At 47.3% G+C, this 23,551-nt stretch overlaps 1 protein-coding gene across 6 annotated transcripts; it reads right to left on the reverse strand.

The window, feature by feature from the left end:
* Positions 1 to 134: 134 nt before the first annotated feature.
* Positions 135 to 23,536, reverse strand: LOC133491656 (lysine-specific demethylase 6B-like). 6 transcript variants are annotated; one of them, XR_009792455.1, is made up of 23 exons: positions 23,402 to 23,536; positions 18,565 to 18,601; positions 18,020 to 18,143; positions 16,121 to 16,183; positions 15,487 to 15,706; positions 15,143 to 15,391; positions 14,752 to 14,901; positions 14,411 to 14,689; positions 11,246 to 13,398; positions 11,042 to 11,168; positions 10,186 to 10,291; positions 9,447 to 9,652; positions 8,426 to 8,574; positions 8,290 to 8,358; positions 8,077 to 8,225; positions 6,965 to 7,079; positions 6,700 to 6,887; positions 6,448 to 6,589; positions 5,104 to 5,230; positions 4,847 to 5,017; positions 3,585 to 3,941; positions 3,406 to 3,488; positions 135 to 318 (listed from the first exon to the last, which is right to left on the reverse strand). XR_009792455.1 is itself a non-coding variant. In XM_061803068.1 (21 exons), the coding sequence occupies exons 3-21, from the start codon at positions 18,136 to 18,138 to the stop codon at positions 3,918 to 3,920; spliced, it is 4,806 nt and encodes a 1,601-aa protein (XP_061659052.1). In that variant the 5' UTR covers positions 18,139 to 18,143; positions 18,565 to 18,601; positions 23,402 to 23,536; the 3' UTR covers positions 351 to 3,917. The 6 variants fall into 6 exon arrangements, 2 of the variants coding, with proteins under 2 accessions (XP_061659052.1, XP_061659053.1); XR_009792454.1 differs by lacking the exon at positions 135 to 318 and adding an exon at positions 351 to 1,903; XR_009792452.1 differs by lacking the exon at positions 135 to 318 and having other exon boundaries at positions 351 to 3,488.
* Between the last annotated feature and the right edge of the window lie 15 nt (positions 23,537 to 23,551).

The following is a 23,551-nucleotide window of genomic DNA, read 5'->3' on the forward strand; positions in this document are numbered from 1 at the left end:
CACTTATCCTCACAAGGGTCGCGGGGCGTGCTGGAGCCTATTCCAGCTGTCAACGGGCAGGAGGCGGGGGAGGCCCTGAACTGGTCGCCAGACGATCGCAGGGCACACGGAGACAGACAACAGTCGGACTCACAATCGCACCTAGGGGCAATTCAGGGTGTCCAATTAATGTTGCATGTTTTTGGAACGTGGGAGGAAACCGGAGCACCCGGAGAAAACCCACGCAGGCACGGACGGGGAGAACATGCAAGGGATTTGAACAACAGTCCTCAGAACTGTGAGGCCAACGCCTTTACCAGCTGATCCGTGCGCCCACTTCTAAAAAAGAAAATATTTCTCTCATTTCGGGATCATTTATCAAAACGTTTTATTTTCTTGAACAATACAATATGTCACAGAAATATCACAGAGGGATTTTAAGACAGGTCTGGCTCAGGTTTTTTTTTTCTTCTTCTACATGTTCTATCTGAAACTGTGAGTGCAGCAGAAATCAAACATCATGTGAGAGAGAGAGAGAGAGAGAGAGAGAGAGAGAGAGAGAGAGAGAGAGAGAGAGAGAGAGGAAAACAAACAAAAACATTACATCTGTCAAATAACAACCCAGAATGAAGGACGAGACGCACGTCAAAAACCTTGGCCGGTAAAAGTCACATATCCCAAAAAGTCTCCGCGAGATGTGTCGAGGGTTACAACTACTAATGCTCATAAAGTCACCGATATAGCCACACAAGATTAAGAAGTTCACACGATTGAAAAAGTAAAAAAAAAAAAAAAAAAACAAAAACAAAACAAAACCCAAAAATTTAGTATTTGAGTTAAATACAGTACAAAGATTTGATTTTTAGTTTCAGTAAACTGTGTTGAAATGTTTCTAAGCACCAGCAGGTTGGCTTGAGAGGTTTTTTTTTTTTTTAGCACTGCTTCCCATCATCGTGTTGTGACGTGAAAGGGGCGGGGCGGCGCAGGCAAAGAGGGGCTCTAGCACCAAGGGGGACTACACCGGACCCTCTTTGCAATTCCCCCCAGCCCGTACTACAGTCTCAAAATACCTTGTAGCCCCAACGAACGAGTACCATTCCATATGCAATAAATATTTTCAGAAAAGCTTGTGGCATGTACAGTATAAATAATGTCACAATGTACAATTTTTTTCTGCAAAAATCCGCCCCCCCCCCACCCTCCCCGAACGCAAACCTGCCAACAAAAGAGGTATAAAAGTGGGATGAAATTCCCAGTGCAGTAAGAAAAGTTTCCCAAAAAAAAAAAATAAAAAAAATAAAAAAAAACTGAGGATGACAAATTTGAACATTTACAAATAAAATTCCGGAGAGAATTGTTTAAAAGTCAAGTCAACGCTATGTACATGATTATGGCGTGCATAGAGGAATAATAGCAGGGGGAAAAGTCTTTTCAATTGGAATTTTACACGATAGGCCTTACATGGATAAATCATAACTTTACAAAATCTGTAGTTTGCTTTAGACGGCATGAAAAGTTTGATGACGTTATGTAACTTTATTTGCGGCCTACAAGCCGCGACTCCCCCCCCCCCCACACACGCTTTCAACCCCGTGGTTTATGCGGCGTTAGCGTTAGCACGGCACTTGTGTTAGTGCGGCGCTAGTGTTAGCGCACCTGGTTATAAGCCTCGGTACACAGAAAGAGTTTAACGCTAGCTGGCTCTTTCTGTGTACCGAGGCTTATAACCGGGTGCTCTCTTGCAGGCCGGGAATTACAGTAGTCCAAAATTATTATTAATACTAATAAACAGTAGCAAAAAGTTGCAGGATGAGCTTCGACAAGAGCTGCCAAAATCTGGAATGTTCCAAGTCTGAGACTTTCCTCCAACAGCAAAATCTGTTGAAAATTTGCTTAACTCCGAACTTCAAACGTTGAGTTCAAACTGAAATTTAAAAATGAGCATTGATTAAAAATTCTCAGCAAAAAAGTCGCTTTCCGGGCGACACTTAAACATATTTACTTTAATGTTAATTACATGTACAGTGACATTTATAATTTGTGGATATGTACGCAAGAGAAAGATTTGGATCTGGACTCTCTTGGCAGGCCTTTATGTTCTGTTGAAAATCAAAAATACCCCATACTTCATCTATGCACTCCACTTTTTATCCAATAAAGTCATTCACAATGTACAGTTATTTATGCTCATAATCGTATTAGAAAACAAAAAAAAACCCCCAAAACAAACGAGAACCAAGCAACACAAAGAGGTATAAAATTGGGATTCTGTTCCTGTACCAAACAAATCAAATTGAAAATCCGCACCACGTTTGCTATCATTAGACTATATCGACTATTTGATCCCCGACGACGAACACGGCCATACTACCGTAATTTCCAGCCTCCAAGTCGCGACTTCTTTTTTTTCCCCCCACACGCTTTCAACCCTGCGGTTTATGCGGTGATGTGGCTCATTTGTGCATTTTTTCCTCACGGCCGCAAGGCGGGGCACTCGAGCGGAAAAGGTGGAATATATGTGCCGAGGAAGTGACTTTTACTGGTATGTTTTTTTTTTTAAAAACCGGCTCTGTTAGTGCTGCGCTAGCATTAGAGCTGTGCTAGCGTGTTACAGCCGCGTCTCCGTGATTTTTACCGGTATGTTTTTTTTAACACGCCCTGTTGGTGCTGCGCTAGCGTGTTGCTGCCGCGTCTCCGTGATTTTTACCGGTATGTTTTTTTCAACACCCCCTGTTGGTGCTGCGCTAGCGTTAGCACTGCGCTAGCGTGTTGCTGCTGTGTCTCCGTGATTTTTACCGGTATGTTTTTTTTTTTTTTTAAGCGGCCCTGTTGGCGCTGCGCTAGCGTTAGCGCCTTGCAGGCGTGTTCCTGCCACATCTCAGTGATTTAGGTACGTTTTTTATTTTTTTTAACCGGCTCTGTTAGTGTTGTGCTACTGTGTTGCTACTGTGTAGCTGGTGCGGGTATTTAATTTATTATTTTTTTTTTTTAACCAGCCCTGTTCGTGCTACCGTGTTGTTGCTATGTTAAGCTAAGCTAAGGTATTAAAACTTTGAAAAACACTTTCTGTGTACCGTCTTTTGTTATAAATATGTCGTGTTTCAATGTGGGCCAGGTGCGTCTGTGTGGATGTACCATAATGGCATTTCTTTTACAGGTGCGCTCTGTAGGCCGGAAATTACGGTAGTTCGCTAACAAACCCGTATTTTAGAGAAATCGCCCCCCCCCACCCCAAGATAAATCAAAAAGCATATTCGCATAGTTTTACACTGTAATTACAAGTCCTCCTCAAATCAGTTCGCAAGGCCAATGCGGTGTACTTCCAGGCTGGTAGAACGTTTTGAACTGATCCGACAATTATGAACAAGATTGGAGTAATAGCACCTCAGAAAGTTTACAGGCATGAGTAACACGTCATAGTTTTACCTGAAGATCAACACAAACCGGGATCGATACGACGCAAAAACGTGACAATCGGTTACTTCTCCTGTGTGAAGCGATTTCCCCTGCTGGTAGAATAGAATCACAGCAAATTCATTGGACATATAGAATAACTAGATTGGTGTAAAAAAAAAAACAAAACAACGGAATTTGCATAAAAGTACCTGAATTGATGCAGAAAATTGGCTACTTGACGCTTTTGAATCACAGCTGAGTCCGTTGAATGGATAGAACCTGATTTTCAGTGCTAGCAGTGCTCAGTCCCCCCCACCCCGATACAAGACAATTACCATTCTAGTCATTCTATTTCAACGCACGAGTCCAAATCAGCAGCCGGTACGGGGAAGGCGGCGAGCTGTACTCGGAACGGCCGACTATCTGTACCTCGTCGTGTGATGTAAACAGCAGTGTAAACGTCCGACGCGCTCGCGGGGACGACAGTTCGCCGCCGTTGCTTTTGGTTTTCGGCCTGAAAGATGCAGACGGGGGGCACATCCTCATTTTGAGAAAGGTGGCGGAGCCTGCGGGGAAAGACGAGGAAGGAAACTATAAAAAATTACAGTACAAAATATTCCACTAATGATGTCAAATCACCCCCCAAAGTCACTGCACATTCAACCAATCAGCACGGGCAAGGGTTTCTTAAAGGCACAAAGGCGGCACGGTTTCACAATAAAGAGAGAGAATTATTTTCTTCAGGGTCAAAGGTTTACATTCTATTTCCTTTGTAAGGAGCAGCATTTCCTGTGAACTGCATGGCTTGCTAACCTTCCACAAGCAGCACAGCGGACAGAACTCCACTGAAATCCTGGCCCATTCCTCCTGGCAGAACTGGTGGAACTGAGGCAGCTTTTGTCACCAACTTCCTGAGCAGTGTGATGGCCGGACATTCCCATGATGCTTATACTCGTGTACAATTGTTTGAACAGACAAACGTGGCACCTTCGAGCCTCTGGAAATTGCACCCGAGGATGAACCAAACTTGTGGAGCTCCACAATTCGCTCTCTGATTTCCTGGTTAATTTCCATTCCGAACAAAAAAAAATATGGTTTTCCAAAATGGAAAAAATAATGGACACTATCTATCGATCACTTAGCTTTCCAAATATGGTAGTTGTCATTACAGTATTTGTAAGGCCGTCAGATTAAAAAAAAAAAAAAAACAACAGCTGGTATGGCAGGAACTAGGAGTGCCTTCTTGCGTGGCATCACAACATATTTTTGTGCTGCAGGGCATACAATAAAATGTGCAGACCAGCAAAAACAGCTCCCCCTGCTGGTGGGATCGACTCCCCGCAATTTCAAGCTCACCTCGACTATTTCCAGCCGTGTTTTGACGGGGAACGATGTTAGAAAAGATAGCAAAGGCGAGGAAAAAGCAGTACGTAAAATCCGTGTCAGGAACAGGAACGGCGACAAGACTGACCAGTGTGAAGCTGTCGTAGGTTTTTATCAACTCCTCGGTTCGGTACTGCTCCAGCACCACCACTCCCGTCAACGAGGCGCTCTTGGCTCGGGCGCAGTCCTCGCAGTGCACCACGTACGTCTTCTTAGCGCTGTGTTCGCTGGTCACAAACAGCATGTTGAACACCTCCACCTACACAAACACCAAATGGAACACTTTACGCACACAAATACCTGGCGAGGAGTACTCAGAAAAAAACGAGTCGGGGAGGTACTCACGTCACACTCGTTGCAGTAGTATGCCGGTTCTTCCTTCAAACGACTCTGGTAACAGATTTTCTTTCCAGAAGCCACCAGTTGTTCCCTCAAAATCTGGATGTGCTTGATGGACTGCATCAGGCAGTGTCTGGCGGGGAGGAGGAGCAGCAGAGCGCGGACCGTTCAGACTACATTTCTTTCGTGTGAGGATAAGCGGCTAAGAAAATGGATGGATGGATTGATTGATTGTATAGTTCGGTACAGTTTGGAACATTTAACTGCAGGGTGGCATCTGAGTACCGTAATACCCGGCCTACAGAACGCACCTTGTTATAAGCCTTACCCAGTACATTTGTCAAGGAAAGTATTTGGTACATTCATACGCTGCAGCCGTGTAAAAGCCGTAAAGTGCAAGAAAAACGATACACAGAGAGCTTAAGAACTAGCACCGCCGCGCTAATGCTAGCGTCGCGCTAACAGGGCCGGTTTAAAAAAAAAACAAAAAAAAAAACATACTGGTAAAAATCACTGCGACACGGCAGTAACACGCTAGCGCAACGCTAACAGGGCCGGACCGGTAAAAGTCACTTCATCGGCACATATATTCCACCGGTCTCACTCTTGCTGCTGCTCAAGCTCCCCCTTGCGGCCGTTTTGGAAAAAAAAAAAAAAAAAAAAAAAAAAAAAAAAAAGCACAAATTAGCTGCATCACCGCATAAACCGCAGGGTTGAAAGCGTGTGGAAAAAAAAGTCGCGGCTTATAGGCCGGAAATTACAGTAAAAGTAAATCCATAAATAAACTTTACAAAGGGGAGAAACTTGCTAATAAACTACAAGAAAGGAATACATATTGCTTTACATGTTTTTTGTTCTTGGTATGTGCCCGTTTATTGCAATAAGATTTTTTTTTATGTGAGAAAAGCTCATATTTTCCTATTAAATTCATGTTATACACATCCCGCATGAAATTATCGCTTAATATAGATGAGTCAATAAATAGACTCGAGTATGTCTAGCTATCCCCGACTTCTACCACTGCAGCTTGTGCTTGTCAGGTAGAGCGCCCAAATCATGCAGTCCAAATCCATCCGTCCGTTAGCTGAGCTGCTTATCCTCAAGAGGAGAAGGACAACACGCGCACTTGCAAACACAACTACGACTAATTTAGAATTGCATGTTTTTTGGGATATGTTGGGAAACCGGCAGGGATTTAAACTCTGATCTTCAGAACTGTGAGTCAAGAGGCTCGAAACAAGTCATCCAGCGAGCTGACACAGTACAAATCAATTTAAAAAAAAAAAAAAAGGATCTGACAGCCTTGCAGGAGAATAATAACAACAAGACGAGCGACGACAAGCATCGTACTTGATCATCTTGAAGGTGTCGTGGTCCGTGATTTTGATGGTCCGAGCCACATTCCAAGAAACGTGAATCATGGGAACTATCGACTTCACCTTCTTCAGCTCGTTCCACTCGTATCGCTCCATTGCGAGTTGGTACTGGTATGCTAACCGACAGAACAAAGAATGCAAAAACAAAAACAACAACTGTCAAGAAGAGAAATCCGGACAAAGAGATAAGCATCGAGCAGCTTTGACGTGAACTCAAAGGACCGACAGTTTAAAGGTCCGACGTTCCAGGCAATGTTGTTGCACCAGCCCACTGCCTGGACCCAGTGCACCGTCCCGGCGTTGATCCACACCAAGTCGCCCGGCCTCTGGATGAAACGGTACACGGGGATGTTGGAGCTGTAGAGGTCTTCCAGGACCGGCCACCAGGAGCCCGTGAGGTAGTCTACTCCGTGCCTGGGGCGGAAGGAGCAGTTAGAAAAAGCCCAAGAGGTCGGAACGGCGCCGTTTACGGCCGCGGCCTCCTCGCTCACTTCTCGCAGAACGTGTTGATAGCCTGCCAGTAGTGCTCGTGGACAGCGAACCACTCGCAGTCACCCGGTCCAATATTTATGTTGACCGAGCAGAAGTTGTTGTTCTCTTGGTGGCCTGAGGGCAAAACAACGCATTTGAAACCCGAAAGTCGCACTAAAAGCGAGAATGTTCCATTATTGCAAACGGATGGGGAGCCTTTTGTGGAGTTAAAATCTCAAACAGCGAATCAATTAGGGCAGTTCTTCATTTTTTCTCAGTTACTACCCCCCCCCCCCGAGAAAAATGGAAAAAAAAAAATAAATAAATTGAGGTCCCCCCGACTCCGGCAAGTACCCCTTCTATATAAAGGATAATCTAACACTGAACAAAATACTGTACATAAAGAGATATAGATCAACTTCCAATAAAGACTTCATATACCGTAATTTCCGGCCTGCAAGCCGCGACTTTTTTCACACGCGTGCATTTTTTTTCTAACGGCCGCAATGGGGGCACTCAAGCGGAAAAAGTAAGAGTGAGACTGGTGGAATATATGACCTGAGGAAGTGACTTTTACCGGCCAAGTTAGTGTCACGCCAGCATTAGCGCTGGGCTGGCGTGTTGCTGCCGTGTTACTGGGGCGTTTCGGTGATATTTACCGGTAGGTTTCATTTTAACCGGGCCTGTTAGGCGCTAGCTTTAGTGCGGGGCTAGCGTTAGCGCCACGCTAGGGTTAAACTCCGTGTACCCTCTTTTCTTTGTAAATATCTCGTGTTTGAACTTGGATTTCAATGTGGGACCTTTCGGCTTTTACGCAGCTGCGGCACACGGATGTACCAAATGGTATTTCCTTTCCAAATGTATTCGAAGAGGCTTGTAACCAGGTGCGCTCTGTAGGCCGGGAATTACGGTACTAGTTTTCAGTCAGAAAATTAAGTGCAACACTTTCCCCGGAAAATATGCTTCGGGGTCGCACGCCACTGTTTGAGAGCCACAGTTCGAGTTTTGTTCTTTTGGACAGTCATGTCAGCACAACAACTGAGAGGCACCTCTCTTTATGTCAAGCCTGGATGTAATTGGATTTTTTTGGACCGAATAAAGAAAACCAATGGCATACGAAGGCCGCACTGACCTGGCGTCCGGCTGCCCGGAACTTTCATGTAGAGCTGCACGGTGTTCATGCCCAGGATAGTGTGACCGACGTGACTGAGCATGTTGTTGATGGACTCCACTCGCATGAACGCCGGCAGCTTGAGCAGCTCCTGCAGCTGAGGCTTCCACCTTGGGGGAAACGCGGCAGACTCCGTGTTTACGTTATTTGCGTGACCGAAATGGATCAACTTACCGTTTTGGGTCTGAGAGATCGATGTTGGTCCCGAATTTGATGATCTTTCCGACAGACTTCATTTCTGAGCTGGGAAGGACCAGTTAAGTGTGAGTTGAAGATGACAAAACTCCAAATGTGCAGCGGATGTGCTCACCTGGGTGTGTTGGCGCTGATGCTTTTGCCCGAGGGGAGGGCAGAAGTGGCTTTCACCTCAGTCGACGGCGGGCTGCCTTTAGCATTTGAAGAGTCACCTTGCTCCTCTTCTTCTTCTTCTTCCTCTTCGTTCTCACTCTCCTTCTCCTCCTATAAAGCATCTACATGAGCTTAGCTGGCAGGTTGGCCAACGGAAAATGGGATGTCCATCATGACATTCCACTCAACTTTTTAACGCAGGGTCGAAGGCATTTTTGTATTTCCTTTTTTTTTTTTTTGTTTTTAGTCAGAACAGATCTTGCATTTTCCAAAAAAGATACATTGATTGACCATTACATTAGTTTTCACCTGGACAATCTACCGTAATTTCCAAGATCTTGCATTTTCCAAAAAAGATACATTGATTGACCATTACATTAGTTTTCACCTGGACAATCTACCGTAATTTCCAGCCTATAAACCACAACTTTTTTCCACACGCTTTCAACCTTGCAGTTTATTAGGTGCCAGGGGGCTAGCATTAGCATTAGGGCGGCGCTAGCATTAGTGCACCTGGTTATAAGCCTCAGCACACACAGAAAGAGTTTAACACTATTTAATATTTATTAATTTCCGGCCTCCAAGCCGCAACTTTTTTCGTACACTTTCAACCCTGCGGTTTATGCGGCGCTAGCTAGCGTTCGCACGGCGCTAGCATTAGCGCACCTGGTTACAAGCCTTGGTACACGGAAAGAACCAGCACCAACTAGCTCCACGCTACCGTTAAAACTCTTTCTGTGTACCGAGGCTTATTAACCAGGTGTGCTCTGTAGGCCGGGAATTACGGTAATAAGTTTTGTTCTCACGGAATGAACTTCTGATGTTCATTTACTTTTGATGACAGAGCAAGAACACTTCAGGACTCAAGATGTTGTTTTCCAAGACCGAATAATAGTGTACACTAAATTTCCACAAGAAAACTCCCACACAAGAATACCAAAGTAAACTCGACTATGTCAATGAGCACATGAGCAAATGTCTACCTGCAGGCTCTCCTGGAAGCTCGAGGCCTGGTACTGAGCGTATTTGGCAATGGTGGTGTGCGAGCGGCTGCTCTCGCAGGGCCACGTCTGGGTCGAGCCGCGGGAGTCCCAGTTTTCGTCGGCGGGCTGCTGGACCTGCGTCCTCACCTCCACCGCGTGCTCTGCGTTGGCCTCCACCAGAGACTTGGTGGAAAACAGGCCGAGGTCTCACATAGAAAAACAAAGAGCAACACATTTATCCAACCATTCGCGATCTGACTCTGGCCTGAAGATGAGGGCAGTAAAAAACCCGCTGCTGAGGCCACGTTAAAAAGAAGAATACACAGCACGTTTGTAAAACTGAAGGCTACTTAAAGAATCTGCATCTTTCCATTTCCCTAACGGTGAAAAGATTTCGTAAGAGTTGTTCTTGGAATAATCTGAAATGGTCACTGAGAGTGACACTACTGACAAGTTGTCTTTTAATTTTAGATTGTTAAGACGGACACTTTACACGACTAGAGAACAGTAGAAGCTTGTTTGGTTAAAAATAAGAATGCGAAATACACACACAGAACTTCTTATGATTGGGCAAACTCCCGTGGGGGATGACGACTAAATGGGTTCCCACAAAATCTGTTGCCCCCTTTGTCTTGCCTCATCATATGAACTGCATCGTCGGCTTGCCCGTTCCGCACACTCACGACAAAGAATAAAGAGCATTTGTTGGCTAAGTCACTTGTGCGGTGCACAAACTCACTGAGGCGGAGAGAGCCAGCGAGACCCCTGATGACGGTCACCGCATTTTTGGGATCAGTGCAAAACTGAAGCAGGACCGGCGAGAAGGCGTCCCTCCTGCTCTCCAACTGCAAACAACAACGATGGTGAACCACCGACTCATGTGCTGTATTTAGCGCTTCTAATGCGAGCGTTACGACAATGTCCATTTCACTCACGTCCCGCAACACTGATTACCGTAATTCTCGACCTACAGTGAGGACCTGGTTATAAGACGAGTATTTTTGTAAAGGAAATACCATTTGGTACATACAGACGCCGCAGCTGTGTAGAAGCCGCAAGTAGCCACATTGAAACCCACATTCAAACACGAGATATTTACAGAGACGGTACACAGAGATTAACGCTAGCGTGGCAGTAACACTAGCGCCGCACTGGCGCTAACGCTAACAGGGTCACTTCCTCGGCACATATATGCCATCGGTCTCATTCTTACCTTTTCCGCTCAAGTGCCCCCTTGCGGCCATGAGAAAAAAATGCACAAATTAGCCGCATCGCCGGATAAACCGCAGGGTTGAAAGCGTGTGAACAAAGTCGCGGCTTGTAGGCCGGAAATTACGGTAATAGCGCACAATCAATCCAACACAAACATGTGCTGCACCCAAAACTTTGCTTCCACCAAGATGATGCTCAGTGCTGGTGGGATTTACGAAGTAGGATGGGACCACAGGTTATCGACAGATGTCGCAACCATTTTGTAACCTACGGAGTTCACCAAAGTATTCAGTTTTGAGTCTCCGTGACCACGTCCGCCAAATCTGAACACTATTAATAATCGAAACGGGCCGTGAGCCGATTTTGTTCTTGCGCGGACTCACATAGATGCTCGGCGTGGGAGGGCTGAGCTTATCCCGGGGAATCGGAACCTGGATGGCAAGGTTGGGTTTCACAGAAAGGGAAGGAAGCAGGTAGGACTCCTTGAATTTTCCCCTGACCTTTGCCCCCCTGTGTTCAAACCACAAAACAAAAGTGTATTGCAATATTTCGCCGCGCGAACCAACAATCGTCTTCGGGGTACTTACTTGCAAGCTCTGACCACTTGGGCGGCTGTGTTTTGGATACTGAGCTGACAAAGTGGGACTTTTTGCTCTTCGACTTCTGCCATGTTGACTGTGTGCCTGCCATCAATCTTCATCTTCACCAAGAGGACTTTCGGCTCCTTGGTGAAGCCCATGGACAACATTTTGAGCTTGAGGGGGTCGACGGGGGCTGGCGTGCATGAAGCTTTGCTCGCTGGTGTTGTGGTGCATAATTTGGACGCACTGATAGTTGATAATGCGCTTGAGGTTTTATTCTGAGAGGTTCCGGCTGGTTCAACCACACTGACATCATCGTCTTTATTCTTTATGATGTTTGCTTCTGCTCTTTTACCTTTCACTCGCTTCTTCCGCACATCTTTGCCCGGGTGGGATTTATGTTTTTTGCGTCCGTCTTTATGTTTGGGGCTAGCGAGGCTTTTCTCTTCCTTGATCTTCAGTTTGAGCCGGGCTCGGTGAGCTCTCGCTTCACATTTTAGCCTCTCGTCTTTGCTGGAGACAAGGAGGTGGCTCAGCGAGGCGGTGTGGGTGGTGGTCAGCCTCAGCTCGGCACTGAGCGAGTGGTCCAAGAGCGAGACCTCTTTCGCGTTCTGGATGTCTTCATCCTTATCTTGCCTGTCGTTCATATCAACATCAGGTTCCTCCGTTTTGCGTGTGGAGGGGGCTGTGATGGGCTCACACTGAGCTCTCTCTCTGCACTGTTCTAAACGGGAAACCGACTGATTTTTAGCTTCTGAAGATGATGCGGGATGCGACTTGTGACCACAATCTTGGTGCTGGTGACATTTGATGCCGGCTCCCAGAGCAAGAGAGGAAGCAAACTTCACCCCGTTAGCGGTCAAAGGAGGCAAGCCCCCGAACGGACCGCCTCGACACGTGGCCCTCTGGCCACTAAGCAAAGTGGCCAAGCTCTTGAAAACATCATCCAGACCTGTTTTCCGGTGAAGCTCAGGACGCGGAGAGCTGGACCTTTCCGCCGTTTCCTTCTTCTCCTCATCTTCGAGAAGGCCTTTAGTTGCACTCGATGGATCCAAACAATCTGCCAGTTGACTTTCCGCAGACTCCTTGGCCACATTCTCAATATTTTCTAAGGGCAGCGGAGAAAAGCACTGAGTGGGGCTGGGCTGGAGGACGGGTCTGCTCATCATTCCCTTTTCCAGCTCGTCTTCCTCCTCTCCCACGTCAGATACCGGCGAGCCCTGCCAGCTGAGAACGGGAGGAGTGTTGGCAAGGTTGTCGCCCACGTCGCCATTTCCCATCACGCCCACGGGCTGGAGATCCGGGGCACGGAGAGGCCCCCCTTGCTGCTCAAGACGCACACGACAAGCTGCACTGAGAGGTTCTAAGGCTTCATACAAAAGGGAAGGCAGGCTATCTTTAGGTTTTGCTTTTGGTCCTTGTTCTGACTGAGATGAGGATGTGAGGAGATTCTTCCCGGTGGGGCTCGTTGTTGTGGGGACTGAGTGTCTTTGTTTTGCGGGGGGCAGTGGCTGTGGGGAAGTACCCCTGGGGGGGAAACATTGGCCAGTGGGGAGATGCTCCTCTCCTGCAGAGTTGCCAATCGGAGGGGAGCCATGAGATCGCTTCTCTCCTCTTTTAGCTTTCAGGATTCTTCTCTTTTCTTTCCTTGCCGCCTTATCCCTTTTCTTTTTTTTCTCAAGTAGTTTTTGTTCTTTTTTCTTCCGTTTTCTCCTACCTTCGGCATTTTTGTTTGCCTTCTCAACACGTTCACTCCTTTCCCTTCTCGCCAGCTTATCTTTTTGCACGCATCCGGCTGTTCTCGGAGTTTCCGACTCCGTCGCTGCCTTGTTTGTCCTGGAGCTGCCGTGGGGGGACAAGTAGAGAAGCTGTGAGCCCTTCTTGTATTTGACATCTGAAAACTTGTATTTTGGAACATCTGGGGACGCGCGAGACGGGGTCGATGTTGAGCAGAACTTTTCTTTTTGAGTGGGGGGGCTTCCCTGGACTTTTGGGCGAGACGGTTGACCGCTGTTAGCTGCTTTGTGTGACGAAGGACTGACACGTAGACTGTGAGGAGAATCTTTCAAATGAAGGGAGGAATAGTTGGGAGAATCTTCTGCAGAAGACCACGGGGTGGCCGGCTCTTTTGAAACGCCTCTTATGTTGCGCCGAATTTCCTGTAGAGTAAAAGACATATATCAGCGCTTTAACATGTATACATTTATTAGTATTTGGACATTTGGTGATTAGATCTTCGAGTGAAAATGGAAACGATAGAGCTCGTTTCCCCTTTGCAGCTGTAACAACTTCCACTCATGCGGGAACACTTTCGGAAAGATTGTGGGTGTGGGATTTTATTGTCCGTTCATCAAGATTTTTAGGTCAGAGGTTACTCATTGGTTTGGAAGCTCTGGTTTGAAGTCGCTGTTTTAGTTGAACATGGTCCTCGGTCGGAAAAGGGTGGCGTGCCCACGCCAGGTCAGGGATGAGATCCTGCCCCAAGTGCAGGAGTTAAAGTATCTTGGAGTCTTGTTCGTGAGTGAGGGAAAAACGGAGCGGGAGATCGACAGACGGATCGGTGCAGTGTCTGCAGTGATACGGAGTTTGTATCGGTCCGATGTGGTGAAGAGGGAGGCAAGTCAAAAGGCGAAGCTCTCAATTTTCCAGTCGATCTATGTTCCTCACCTCACCTGTGAGCATGTGCTGTGGGTCATGACCGAAAGAACAAGATCCCGGATACAAGCGGCCGAAATGAGTTTCCTCCGCAGGGAGTCCGGGCTCTCCCTTAGGGATAGGGTGAGAAGCTCGGTCATCTGGGAGGGGCTCAGTGTCAACCCGCTGCTCCTCCGCATTGAGAGGAGCCAGATGAGGTGACTGGGGCATCTGATCTGGATGCCTCCCGGACACTTCCCTGCTGAGGTGTTCCGGCCACGTCCCATCGGAAAGAGACCCCGGGGACGACCCAGGACATGCTGGAGAGACTTTGTCTCTCGGCTGGCTTGGGAACGCCTCGGGATTCCTCCGGAAGAGCTGGAAGAAGTGGCTGGGGAAAGCGAAGTCTGGGGATCCCAGCTGAAGCTACTTCTCCCGCGACCCGACCCGGAAAAGCAGCACCAAACAACCACAGATCTTCTCAAAATGTCTTAAACCCAAAGCAGCATTTTACAATTGAAATAAACCGTTGCATACTGTGCTTTGCTTGTGGAGATGATTCCTGGAGTCTTCCTCACGTTCGTCAAGGCGGTGCGTCGAGGGTTTGTGCTGTTCAGCTCGGACGTGCTGAGTGTGCCGCTGATGGTGGTGATGAGGATTCTGGTGGCTGTAAGGCACACGGGTGTGTTCTGCTGGTGAAGACATTTTGCGATAACTGTTCCCAAGGTGTGAAGTCCTGCTGCTGCAACCCTGGTTTTGGACTGTTGGGTCGCTGTTGCAAAAGCTATGTCCTCCAGCGCGTGATTTTGAGGTCTCCTATATGAAGAGTACAGAATCAGAAATGACCAACATTTTTTTCTTAAAGCAAGCAAGGATACCTGTTGCTGTGGCGTTGAGGTCCTATGGTCGGAGGGATGGCTAGGACCTGTTCTGTCGTGAGGAGGCTTCCAATCATCTTGGTTGCACCGGGGGTGGCGGGGCAGGGGTGGTGGCACGGCAACTAAATGCCTCGATCCAGGATGAGATGACTAAATAGAGGAACATTCATTCGTTCACAAAACCTTGCCAGAAACAGGAGGACGGTAAGAGTCCAGATCTATCACCAATGATATGATCTAAGCGGGGTCCCCAACATGTCCAAGTCAAGTCTCATAAGCATATTTTTTCTATTTCAGATAAGGCCTACACCAAGCTTGGTACATAATGAGCCACTTGGAATTCTTGCCCAAGGGCAAAGCCTGAGGCCAGTGATGAGTAAATAGCCGATACCTGATCAGGACCTGAGTCTCGGCTCCTCTTGGCCGGACACTGGTCCCTTGTTGAAGAAGGGTGCTGTGGGGGCGGACTATGCTGGTGCATCTGCTCTTGGCGCTGGTGAGGGGCTGCTCGTTTCCAAGGCCCGGCTCTCTCATTGATCATTCGACCGGGGAAGGTTCTGCGGAGGTCCGAGGGAGCCCATCTTTCTGGGGGGCACTGGAGCTCTCTGCTGCTGTTGCGGTGCAGGCGAGGACTCCCACGCTAGAGCCAAAGTGGAAACATCCCACAGTGAACTAACAACATTTACTTCTTTCAAAAGATGGAAACGGTCCACAAGCCCCTTGTAAAGGCCTCACCAAAGAGCTGCTGACATTGCTGTCCCAGTTTATGTAGCGTTGTCCGGGTCTCGTTAGATAACCGTTGTTGGCGCCAGCCCGGTTGTGGAATGAGCGCAGAGAGTTGTGATGCCAGTTCTGGGCCTCAAACGGCTGTTCTTTACCATCCCAAACATGCGGAGCCTGCCGGTGCCCCTTAGAGGAACCCTTGTCTTGGGCATAGTGGACTGCTCGTTCCCCCCTTGGCAAACGGGCAACCAAACTCATCAACAAACATCGCGGTGCAGGAAGAGTGCAAGAATTATTGCAACAACAACAACATGCATGGCTGAGAGGGGCCTTTAAATAATCAGAAATTATACATCAGAATAAACACTCAGTTACGGCTGCAGAATTGAACAATGATCAATTTCTGTAGCTCAATCGGGTAATAAAAAAAAAATCAAGTTGATGGCTTTTTAATAACGACAAAAATCTTGCTTTAAACAATGTTTGCAGTAGCATCCGTTTGGTTTCTTTAGGGCAAAAAAAAAAAAAAAAAAAAAATCAACTACAGGCTTCGATGATTTAGGCTTTGATCCGTCAATATATGTACAGTCGGCAATTCATACGGAAACATGCAACGGAAGACGCTGGAGCTACTTTTATCCGTCACCTGTTATATGGAGGACTTGAAGGTGAAATGGGATGATCGGATGGAATACGTCCGCCGTTGCATCTGAAAGTGGCAACAGACACGACTCTTTAGTATTCAGGCGATATGTACATCTTATGAGGAATAATTCCGATAAACAGAAATGTCTCTTGTTCTTGTTGCTATGTTGCTCCTTGTTCCCCGTTTTCTGTTCTGTATGTCGTACCAAGGGCAGCACCGACTGCTGGAGAAAAATTCCTCGCGTGTTCTACACACTTGGTCATTAAAGCCGATTCTGATTCTGATTGTGATAACGCCACCCGCTCGCCCACTGGGTTCAAACGGATGAGATAAAAGTCATGATTAGGGATGACAATCCACAAATGCCTTCCAGCTCATGTTTTAGATCAGGTAGAAAGTCCGACATGCAGAGTATATACACCGTAATTTCCGGCCTATAAGTCGCAACTTTTTCTCCCACACGCTTTCAACTCTGCGGTTTATGTGGTGACGGGGCTCATTTGTGCATTTTTTTCCTAACGGCCGCAAGGGAGGGGCACTTGACCGGAAAAGTTAAGAATGAGACCGGTGGAATATATGTGCAGAGGAAGTGACTTTTACCGGTCCTGTTAGCGCCGTGCTAGCTTGTTGCTGCTGTTACTGGCGTGTCTCAGTGATATTTACCAGTAAGTTTTATTTTAACTGGCCCTGTTAGTGTTAGCGTCAGTCCTAGCACAACGCTAGTGTTAGCACTAGCTTTAGCGCTGCACTAGAGTCTTTCTGTGTACTGTCTTTCTTTTTAAATATCTCGTGTTTCAATTTGGGTTTCAATGTGGGCACTTGCGGCTTTTACACAGCTGCGGCGTATGCATGTACCAAATGGTATTTCCTTTCCAAATGCACCGGGTGAGGCTTATGACCAGGTGCGCTCTGGAGGCCGGGAATTACGGTGTACTCTTTATCTCTCATGATTATTTTATAAAAGCAACTCCACAATGGCATTAATGCAATCACAGTACCGAACTTTCACAATATACAGGAAAGGTGAGCATCTTGTATATATGTTTTTTTTTTAATTTTACTGAAAATTATGCTTTTGCTATTATTTTAACATTACAAACATCCATCCATTCATTTTTTGCCGCTTATCCTCACAAGGGTCACAGGGAGTGCCGGAGCCTATCCCAGCTGTCAAAGGGCAAGAGGCGGGCTACACCCTGAACTGGTCGCACATGGAGACAGACAACAGCTACCCTCACAATCACACCTTGGGGCAATTTAGAGCATCCAATTAATGTTGCATGTTTTTGGGATGTGGGAGGAAACCGGAGTGCCCACCCAGAGAAAAGCCACACAGGCGGGTCTGGGATCGAACCTGGGACCTCACAACCGTGAGGCGAATGCTTTCCAGCTGAACCACCATGCCGCACATTCTAAACCGAGGGAGGAAATGATTTTTGACCGCTTTACAATGAAATACATTCAATCGGCCCAAATCCGCCAGTTCCTTCATGATGTACTGTTGAGTCAGTGCCGAGAGGAGACGCTGCGGGATATTTCACTCGTGTTTAAGCGCCACAATCCCAGCTGCAGCTGAGTTAAGTGCTCCCCCCGAACGCAACCCCCCATCCCCCCGAATGTCTCATCCCAGTTAATCAACCGGCGTCACTGCCACTCTTCAATCGACAACACCGAGGCTGGCGTTAAAACACCTGCCGGGGAACTTTTCATGCCCCGTATTGTTGACTTGCTTCTGGCATTGGAGCAAAATTGTGTCCCAAAAAAAAAAAAAAAAACATAATACAAAGAGGTGGTAAATCATATTTTAACTCTCTGGGCGTGTGCAAATGACTTATTCCATCTTCAAGATAAAGACGGAAATGTCACTTTAAGGATTGCATGTTTGTGTTTGTTGCTGACCTTTGTGTTTGGCTCCAAGGCCGACTGTTTACCGGGGCCCATTGTCCTCTGTTTGGTCCGCCATCTGGGTAGGAGCGCCACGTTTTACGGCCAGAGTACAGCTCTGCCGGGTGATACATGCAGCCTGAAACGGACATGTTGCATCTTGTGAACATGCTAAATCGCCCTGATTTTGGGTGATACACGATGATATTCAGTCAGGGGGTCAAAATACAGCCTCAGCACACGTTGGTGGAAGTAGACTTTGCGGACACTTCATTAGGTCACTTTAACAGTCCATTGAGATCTAATCCAATACAATAATTATGAAAAAATGTTATCTTGTGTGATATAGTGCAGTTTCACGCCATTATAAGATACAACCACAATAAATTGAAAAAATAAAAAAAAACAACAACAGCATTGTTGAATTTATATTAAAACATATCTTTCTTTGCAGAGATGACAATTTTTGGTACAGCTGATACATCTATACAATATACTGTGGTATGAAGTACCATTTGCCCACAAAAAGCACAAGAAAAAGCAAATACTCTGTGCATTACCAGTCTGTCTGTGTTCAGGAGGCCCTCCACTTCACTCCTGAAAAGGACAAGACACATGATTCATTCTGTGTTTGCATTTTTTTTTTTAAACTACCGTCATTTCCGGCCTATAAGCCGCGAATTTTATTCACACGCTTTCGACCCTGCGGTTTATGCGGTGATGCGGCTAATTTGTGCAATTTTTGGTGCAAGGGGGCACTCGAGCAGAAAAGATAAGCGTGAGACCGGTGGAATATATGTGCCGAGGAACTGACTTTTACCGGTCTGGCACCGTTAGCGCTGCGCTAGCGTGTTACTGCTGTGTCTCAGTGATTTTACCAGCGGCGGAGCTAGCGTTGAACTCTTTCCGTGTGCAGTCTTTCTTTGTAAATATCTCGTGTTTGAATGCGGGCACTTGCGGCTTTTACACAGCTGCGGCCGGCGTATGCATGTACCAAAAAGTATTTCCTTTACAAATGCACCGTGTGAAGCTTATAATCAGGTGTGCTCTGTGGGCCGGGAATTACGCTATTTCCTTGACGGGGTCGCGTATTTTTTCGAAACTCAGAAAATTTGCACGACTGAGACACCGCCACAACTGTGCCGCTTGCGGTTATTTGCATACAGTGTGCGCTTTCACGCCCCGCCGCCGCGCGACACGCAGGCAATTCCTTCGGCGGTTATGTTTTTTTCCGCCCACATTTGTGTATTGTGCAGCCGCGCTTTCAAAACTTCTCTGCATGTGCAGAATGAGGTAAGCGAGTAAGCCGTCGGGAGAGTCAATTTCTACCCGGTTGCTACAGCAACTGAAAGCCAGACATCTTTTACTGCTCTGGCTTGAGGCCACGGGAAGACCATTCCATTTAGATTTATTCTTGGGATAAGAAAGAGGGCACAACAGGCATTCATAATTCAGCAATATATGACCGTGCACTTGTAATTATGACGCCACGACGTTCATTGTGCACTTTATATATACACACAACTCTGGTTGCTGAGTAAACATGCTTATTGGCTTACAGCGATTCTAATCCTCTTTCTCATTTAAAGAACATAAGCTTCCTGTAAATTAACGCTTTATGACTTTGACCTCGCTTGAACTTGCTTGTTTGCCACCGTGTATAATTTAGTATCGGGCCGGTGGGAACTTGGAAAAAATGAACATGCAACATGTTAAGTCATTTGATGACATTCATACACCGTATTGGTCCGTGTGTGACCAATTTTGGATGTGGGCTATCCTACAGTGTGATTGGAGTTTTCAAGACGAGCTTTTTGTTTTTCTCGTTTTATGTGATGGATTGAGATTAAAAATGAAATTAAAACAGGATCTGACCGCTCTTGCGCCACAGTAGCAGTAGCCGCTGTAGAGCATTCTGAAAACCGGGGTTCAAAACCTGGCCTCACCTGTGTGGAGTTCGCATGTTCTCCCCCCGTGCCTGTGTGGGTTTTCTCCGGGTACTCCGGTTTCCTCCCACATCCCCAAAACGTGCACTCATCGGAGACTCGAAATTGACCCCTTGGTGCGACTGTTTTCCGTCTCCGTGTCCCCTGCGATTAGCTGGCGACCAGTTCAGTGTCGACCTTGCCTCCTGCCCGGTGACAGCTGGGAAAGGCTCCGGCAATCTCTCGACCCTCGTGAGGATAAGCGGCGCAGAAAATGTATGGATGAATCTTACAGCTCTTTTCAACTTGGAAGGAATATGCATTACACAGCCAACATACACCCCCAATTTGCTTTGGAGCCCCACCACCGCACGGTGGAATGCGCCCCCTTGTTCCAGAGACGCAGGGGGAGTTGACCGTCAGCTCCAGTCGGACTCAACACAACAGCTTTGTGCGCGCGACCGATATTAAACCCATCTGTGCGAGGTTCGCTCCATACATTTGGAATGCGGCGCTGAGGCCCGGATGATGTCATGCGCAAAGAGGGGGTTACGTTGGGAAATGAGCCGAGTAGGAGAAACATTCAAAACAATAAAGTCCGCGCGGAGGATTGCATTTTGTCAGCCTTGGCACGGACTATGTTGCAGTTTCCGAGCGTCAAACATTTGCACTGGTTTGCTGTCAAAGCCGCCTTTCTTCTCGGACATCACAAAGGAAACGTGATCGTTTCTCTACGCTCCAGATGGACCGCCATAAATCCATTCATGTTGCGACTGAGCCTATTATTTCCTTGTAACTGACTTTGATTTGCGCTACTGAGAGGCAATTTAAGAGCTCCTTTAAAAAGTACTGTACTGTACCACACCGGAGGCCCCAACAAAAAAAAACAAAAAAAAAAAACGGTTGCGCATTCGTACTTGGGGGCTCAAGACTTCGGGCGACTCCAGGGGCGGAGAGGCGTGGCGCAGGCACACAGATCCATCTCGAACGAGCAGTAGCCGAATCTGAAAGACGACTCCCGCGACCCGTGAGATCGACGTGGTCACAACTATCAGCATCAACTGGACAACAGCGTCGTGGATAAACGCCCGTTGTGTGACGTCGCCCCCAACGACACGCATCATCCCTTCAACTGCGCTCAAAAGCCGACCACGCTGACGGTGGAACACCTGCGGAGCGTCCCGACTTTTGTCCAAAGAGAGCAGCGACAAGAATTTTAGCCATCTCGGCTTCAACTAATCATGTCATCAAACCGTAATAGGGGTAGTCGTCGTACACAAACGACAAAGAATGTATGATTGCGAGTACTAGTACCGTCATCCTCTCTGTGTATTGTGTGACATTCCTCATGCATCCATTTAAAAATGAACACACTCGCAACATAAATTCACGAGCTTTAAGATGAAAGAGGCTTTCGTGGCAGCTGTTTTAAATATGTTTTGGTTTACGGATCAGCGCCGCCACTGTATCGGTTGAATGTTCGTTGCGGTGTATTTGTCACGGCTTACACAGTTTGAAAGCATTCTACGATCAAACAATGCAATCAAAGTCGAAATGTGTCTTTGTTCAACATTACTGTAAAATACAACTACAAAATTCAAGAACGCTACAATGCAATCCCATCTGAAATGGTCTGGATTAGGATAGCAAAAATATCGCGTTTGTTTGTGTCCCAAAAAAACTTTTGAGAATGGACACAAGGTCTTGGACGGCATGAGATTACGCCGGTGTACCAAACGTTGGGAGCAACGATCGGAGAGCCACGGGGGGAACGTCACATCAAGCGACGTTCACCTCAGAGCGAAATAAGAGTCGGAAAGGGGACGGTCCAAATTCGGAGCCGCCTTTAAATAGAAACGCTGGCAAAGACACGCACGGCGGACGAGAGCGAGGAAATACCGTTTGTCAGCTGCTTGGTTTATTGTGTCAAACTCAGCGCGGTGTTTTTCCCCCTTCGGCAGCACATGCGTCCACAATGACCCGCATTGTTACATTTGGGACCGTCTTCAACGGAAACACGAGACGAGCGGCGGTCGCCGTTGACAGGTGGATAATCATCCTCTCGTCTTTTTCCGCCACATGACTCTCTCTCTCTCTCTTTCATTTCCTTTACGGTAATTATAACTCGATTAAGAAAGACACCGCTCCTTACTCTTCCTGGATTCCTCACCCCCTTTTTCTCCCGCACAACGTGTCCTCGTATCCATGGCAACCAGGGATAATTTAGCCTAAACTTGACATTTGGGCAGTGTGTGCAATTTGGACAGAAAGGCGGGAAAAGATTGAGAACGTCGCAGTCGACTGAAAGATTGTCCGCTGATCTATTTTAATTGTCATTGTTCATCCCTCCCTGATGGAAAAATTGCTGCCAAGCCTCTCAACAGTTCTGACAATGCTCGCTTGTTGCGGCGAAACGCCGCAGACGCGCAACTCCTGCCGACGCTCGACGCGTGCGAAACGATGCACGTGAGCGCACGGGGGGGGGGGGGGGGCGAACTGGGGGTCCAATACCGTAAAAGGAAAGATGGGCCGCACCAGACTCGGGACGGTCTCCAGCGACTTCCAGGCTCGCTAACACGACGAGAACAGATGGAGACGAGGCGAGAAGCTGCAACAGTCAGCACCGGCGTGGATGAGACAAGACAGCTTGGCCCAGATATCACACAACACACACAAAACATGGCAGCCAGGGGGGGGGGATGTACAGTAGGAGACGAATATCAATGCCATTCCTAAAAATAACCGGCAGGCTCGCTTGCCGGATCCCATTCAATAATGGCAGCCTCTCCCAGTGTATGCTCTATAACGCACGTCTCTCTCTCTCTCTCTCTCCGAGGGGGTTCTGGAATGTACCAAGGCAAGGTCAAGAGCGAGTAGGAGGGGGTGTCTTCGGCTAAGCCCCCGCGATACTGTATATCGCGGAGCAGACAATGACACCGGTTTGCGGGTTCATTTACGGGATGGATGCACGTGCATCATGTACACCATCCGAGTGGGCAGGGAGGAAGGAGGGGGGGGGCATGAAAGAAGTCGATAAAGCGATAGTGAGCTCGTTTGCAATGGGGCTTTTAACCCCCAACCACAACATTTTATATATATATATATATATATATATATATATATATATTTAACAGTTTAAGTTGAACAGTTCAACACCGCAGTCGTTAAGCACCAACCGCCCACCATCAGCGGCGTGAAACATTTCACACTTGGTGAAATTCCGCACGCGTGTGTCGAATGTGCAGCACCCTGCGGTATCTCACAGGACAATGTCAAAAAAAAATAAATAAAATAAAAACGCGTAAAAGATGGATTAAAAGACACCGACTGAACGCAAGCATCGTAAACAGAAACGCAACAGACGCCGATAGCTCGACCACAATGCACAATGTCAGCTGTGTCGAACCAGGCAGAAGCAACCCCAACACGATGAAGTTATCGGCGCGCACGGTCGACTTTTTTTTTTTTTTACCTCTTATTTGTCTCCCGTCTTTCGGTCCACGCACACCCCTTCTTCGCCCCCTTTCCCTTTCACTCTTCGCCACCTTTTCTCCACCGATCTCTTTTCTCCCCCCCCACCCCTCGTCGTGCTCTTCCTGTTTCCACTCGTCCGAGGCTCCCG

The sequence above is a fragment of the Syngnathoides biaculeatus genome, chromosome 18 (assembly GCF_019802595.1).
Source record: "Syngnathoides biaculeatus isolate LvHL_M chromosome 18, ASM1980259v1, whole genome shotgun sequence".
NCBI classification, from domain to species: Eukaryota; Metazoa; Chordata; class Actinopteri; order Syngnathiformes; family Syngnathidae; genus Syngnathoides; species Syngnathoides biaculeatus.